The sequence below is a fragment of the Pundamilia nyererei genome, unplaced genomic scaffold, assembly GCF_000239375.1.
Source record: "Pundamilia nyererei isolate P.nyererei 1_Seehausen unplaced genomic scaffold, PunNye1.0 scaffold00394, whole genome shotgun sequence".
In the NCBI taxonomy this organism is placed as follows: domain Eukaryota; kingdom Metazoa; phylum Chordata; class Actinopteri; order Cichliformes; family Cichlidae; genus Pundamilia; species Pundamilia nyererei.
In genome coordinates this window covers 155,040-159,480 of record NW_005187795.1, presented here as the reverse complement: position 1 = coordinate 159,480, position 4,441 = coordinate 155,040, and the positions used below count along the sequence as shown (strand labels likewise).

The following is a 4,441-nucleotide window of genomic DNA, read 5'->3' as shown; positions in this document are numbered from 1 at the left end:
GTCAGAGAACATTTTGGGGCTGGTGTCTTGCCCCAGCCTGGAGGAGCCAGGGATTGAACCACCAACCTTCTAATTGGCAGATGAGTTGCTTCGTCTCGTGAGCGACAGCCACTCAGAGATAATTAAAGCTGAAACCGCAGAAGAAGAATAACCTTCATCTGACTTCATCAGTCACATCCTCAGAGGAGCAGTAACCAGCGTGCCCTGCAGGAAGCTCCACAAAGTGCATTCTGGGTAATCTGCAAAGGCTCCTATCAGACTGTGGGATAAGAAAGCTTCATTTCACCTCCACCTGACAACAGCATCATGCTCCAGCTGGGAATCATTTTCTAATAAAGTTTCCCGTTAGCGCTGACGCTCGCGGTGGTGACGTGGCACGTCTCTGCTGCTCACGAGGTCTCAGGACAGATCACATGATCTTCAGGCCCTCATGAAGGTTTTAAACGATCCGTGCTTGGAATAAGACGCTGTGCTTCCTTCAGGCACTGTGCTGACCTCCAGAGGAGAGGATCCAGCTGCTGACACATGTTCGCCCTCTTTGACTGAGCGTAAACGCGTTTCATCAGGGTCTCTGCTCACCGTGGGAATTTCAAAGTGGCTAACGGCTAACGACTCGAGGTCGAACGCTGACGTGTCCTGAGAGTCTCTCTGACAGTGCTGCAGTGATGTTTTACTAAACGTTCTCTAAGAACCCTCTTTATCACCTTTTAAGTACGTGTTTAAGCGTCACGCCGCCATGTTTTTTAAAGTTGGTCTGAGGTTTGTGGGCGTGCTGCAGGGAAACGTGTTAGCTGAACTCTGAGCTGACAGGAAGTTCACACGAGCCAAACGCTCTTTGAACGTCAGTGCGGCGAATGTCTGTTATCATTGAGCTCAGCACCAGCAGCTGAGGCTCATGGGTAGTGTAGTGTCAGTAAGTGTCCGCTGTGATGAGCTTTAAACCACAAACACGGTGATCTGTGAGAGCGAGCAGAGCGGCGCTCTATCCTGGGGATACAGCAGGAATCCTGGATCAGGAATATCGGACTTCGAGCAGACATGGAGACGCTTCCATAAATCACATACATCATTCATTCACATCTCACTCATTCACACCTCCCCTCCTTGACCTCACTCCCCTCTGATTGGCTCCTTTTGTCCCAGAAATGTAAATAAATCAGCTGCACAGGTACATCGTCTCACCTGTCGTGTTCGTCACTGTGTTCAGGTTTTATGTCGAGTTTTATTTGTCGGTTTACACTTTATTACATCATGTGATCATCGTTATTTACATCAGTAAGCCTGCAGTCTGAAAAAACTCCTGAGGGATTATTTTAACACAGATTCATGTTTTTGTGTTCTTGCGTCTCCCAGCAGCTCCACGTCACCGCGGTCAGCTGCAGGTGTCTGTGGCGAGGTGTGTGACGTGTCTCTGTGTACGGCTCAACATCCTTTGTGGCATTTGAATAAAACTCTGTGACTCCTGCCTGAAACAAGCTGAGTGCAGTCTGTGCTCCTGCAGATAAAAGCCACACACAGAAACCAGCGCTCAGCTGTGTTTGTGTTGTTCTTGTCTGCGCCAGCAGGGGGAGACAAAAACACCCAAACTGCAGCTTTCACAGGTGAGGACAGGTGAGAGCCGGACTGTAACTACTATCATCGATGAGCCATCAGTGTGTGCTAAAGATCCTCATCCCGGTCATCGATCAGAATCAGCCATGGTCAATAATCTGATCACATACAAATACAAACTATAAAAGTGCAGAAGAAGAGAGCAAAGGCTCCTGACGTCAGCGAAAATGAGCAAACGTCAAACCACGTGACTGTGCGCAAATCTTTAAATGTGATCGTGTTTTGAGCACACAGGGGGAGGAGCCGGGGGAGGAGCAGCGGAATTATACAATGAGCTCAGGCTCAGTGGCAGCCAATCACAGCCCGCGGAGCTCCGTGAAAACATAGCGCACATGGCTCGGTTTGCCGGTCCATGTGAACCGGCAACTGACGCGAGCGAGCGAGCACGTACACACACCTTACTGCGGGTCCACCTGACACCTGTCCACCCTCCGACATGACCGCTGTCACTCTGACCCACTTACCCGAACACACGGGCGCAGTCACGTACACGGTCCCCGTGACCACCGCCGGACATGTGCCAAGCGGGACCCGCTGTTCCCGAAACACGGCCACGGACACCTGCTCACGGGGACTGCAGTGAGGGCAATGCGGGGTCCATAACCTGATCTGGACCTGAACCCGATGCTCCCGCCCCCTCGCTGAGAGAACCTGTACCGCGGACACAAACACCGGAACAGAGGTTCGCGCGCCACACAGCCGCAGGTGCTCAAAGCTTCGACCTGTGGTCCGATACTAACGATACCAACAGTTTACTCATCGACCAGTAACCTGCTTGTCTCAGCCTTCACCCCGCGCTGCTGCCAAACTCCATGTGAAATTTGACAACTTTTAAAACTCGACCTCTGAAGCAGCAGCAGAGACCCCCACACTGTTAAAAGTCAAAATAAATGTGCCGCACGCGCACGGCGTCGCTCTTATCAGCTCTAATGTAAGCGTGAGGTGCAGAGTAGGGGACGTATTTACCTGGGTTGTTGTTGTTGTTGTTCGTGTCCATGGCAGCGGTGGTCACTGTGACATCCGAGAAAAAGTCACGCACGCGACCCTCGTTTAAAAGTCCCAGAAAGCTACCGCTGCGCACGCATCCCAGGCTCGGAGACGTGGGAGAAGAAACCACCACAGAAGAAGAAGCGGGGTCTTATTCTGTGAATTCAAACTACTGCTCCTGCTGCACGCGGAACCAAGCGATCCGTCCTGCTGCACGCGCGCCTCTGTCTGCCTGCCTGTGTGTTTTGAAACAAGGCGCGCGCGCAGCAGGACGCTGATGATGATGAATGTGCGGGGGCCGCCGTGCCCGCACGCGGCAGAAAACGGGACCATGTGACCGCGGGGAGAGCCTCGTGCCCCAGTGACACACTTTCCCGCCCCTTCTATGCGCTGCAGCCGCTCGTTTAAACCTCCGAGCACGTGGAGCCGGCTGCTCCTCGCACAGGGGCATTCTGGGATTCGTAGGCGGAGATTTTTTTTTGTAGTTTTTAAAACATAATTTTAATGCTTTGACCAATCATTTAACGTTATTTATTACTACTTATATTTATGATGACTTATTCTACTTATGAGCCAAAAATGGACTCCACATCCTCCAGACTAACGATATCAGAGCTCAGGTCAAAGCCTGCAGCTCTCATGGGGGGCATCGGAGCTGACAGCTGGCACATCTGGAAAGGCTCCATCACTGCTCAAAGGTATAAACAGGTGTTTATACACTACTCTGACACCTGCTCCGTGCTGACGTGTGTCTCTGGGAGGCCTTCGTGTTTGAGCAGAACAACGCTAAATCGCAGACTGCATCTGTCCCAGCCGCACGGCCGCTGAACCGGATCGCCTGCAGTCCAGACCTCTGACCAGCAGACAACATCTGGAGCATCATGTAAGCAACAACAGGACGAAGCAGAGCCAGGACTGCTGAACAGCTGGAATCCTCCATCAGACCATCGCAGACTGATGTTAGAGAGGAAACATGGAGCTGTCCAGGAGGTTTTGTGAACTGCAGCCTGGCGTTTCTTCTACAGATGTTTACTCAGCAATAAGAAAATAGCGACACTCCACTCACACCCTCACTGTTGATGCGTTCATGGTGCAGATGTAAAGTCGCAAAGCATTGTTCAGCATCCAGTTAGCGCTGCAGAAGAGGAGCAAACAGCAGGGAAGTTCAACAGCAACCTTTCTAACAGCTCAACAAACATCAGCAAACACACAAAGTGCTTATGTGACGTTTGACACTAAACATGTGTGCTGTAGTTCAGAGGGAGAGAAACACAGGGTGTGACACTCAGAAATGGAGAAAGATGCAAAGAAGAGGAAAAGTAAGGGACATTTTATTTAACTTCATAAATGATGTGTTACTGAACTAAGATCAGAGCATACAGACTTTGTGTTCTTCAAACGCTGCATGAAAACAGCTGCTCAGCGGTCTGGTTGTTTATTGCGGGCTAAGCTGTGGCTCACAGTGATGAGTCAGACTGGGGCCCAGCAGCTGTAACCTCTGGGTGACGTCTGCTGGCTCTTTACAGGTTTACAGTCACAGCTCCAGCATTTATGGTCAAGGACAAAGTAGGTAGGTCCTCTCTTTACCACACTGAATATTACCCAGCATCCTTTGCTGTTACTGGAGTCAGTGCAGGGTGACATTTGAGACAGCAGGTGGTGCAGTTGTTTCATTTAGCAGGATTTAAGTGGGACTGTCACTACCCGATCCGTACCGGAAACCCGATCGGTACCCCGCATGCGCGAAAGGTTTCTACTTCCGGTCGTAGCGTTTTACGATAGTTATGGGTCAGAGTAAGAGTTAAGAATAACAAGTATATCTTAAAATGTTTGCAATAATGAA

General features: G+C 50.6%; 1 protein-coding gene across 1 annotated transcript in view; it reads right to left on the bottom strand.

Moving 5' to 3' along the window:
- Window positions 1-3,224, bottom strand: part of nr1d1 (nuclear receptor subfamily 1, group d, member 1) — a 12,933-nt gene extending 9,709 nt beyond the window's left edge. Inside the window, exon 1 of the mRNA XM_013915907.1 lies at window positions 2,578-3,224. Within this exon, the coding sequence (XP_013771361.1) occupies window positions 2,578-2,608 (31 nt within the window). The 5' untranslated portion in view covers window positions 2,609-3,224. The remainder of the gene's footprint in view (window positions 1-2,577) is intronic.
- Window positions 3,225-4,441: the final 1,217 nt, after the last annotated feature.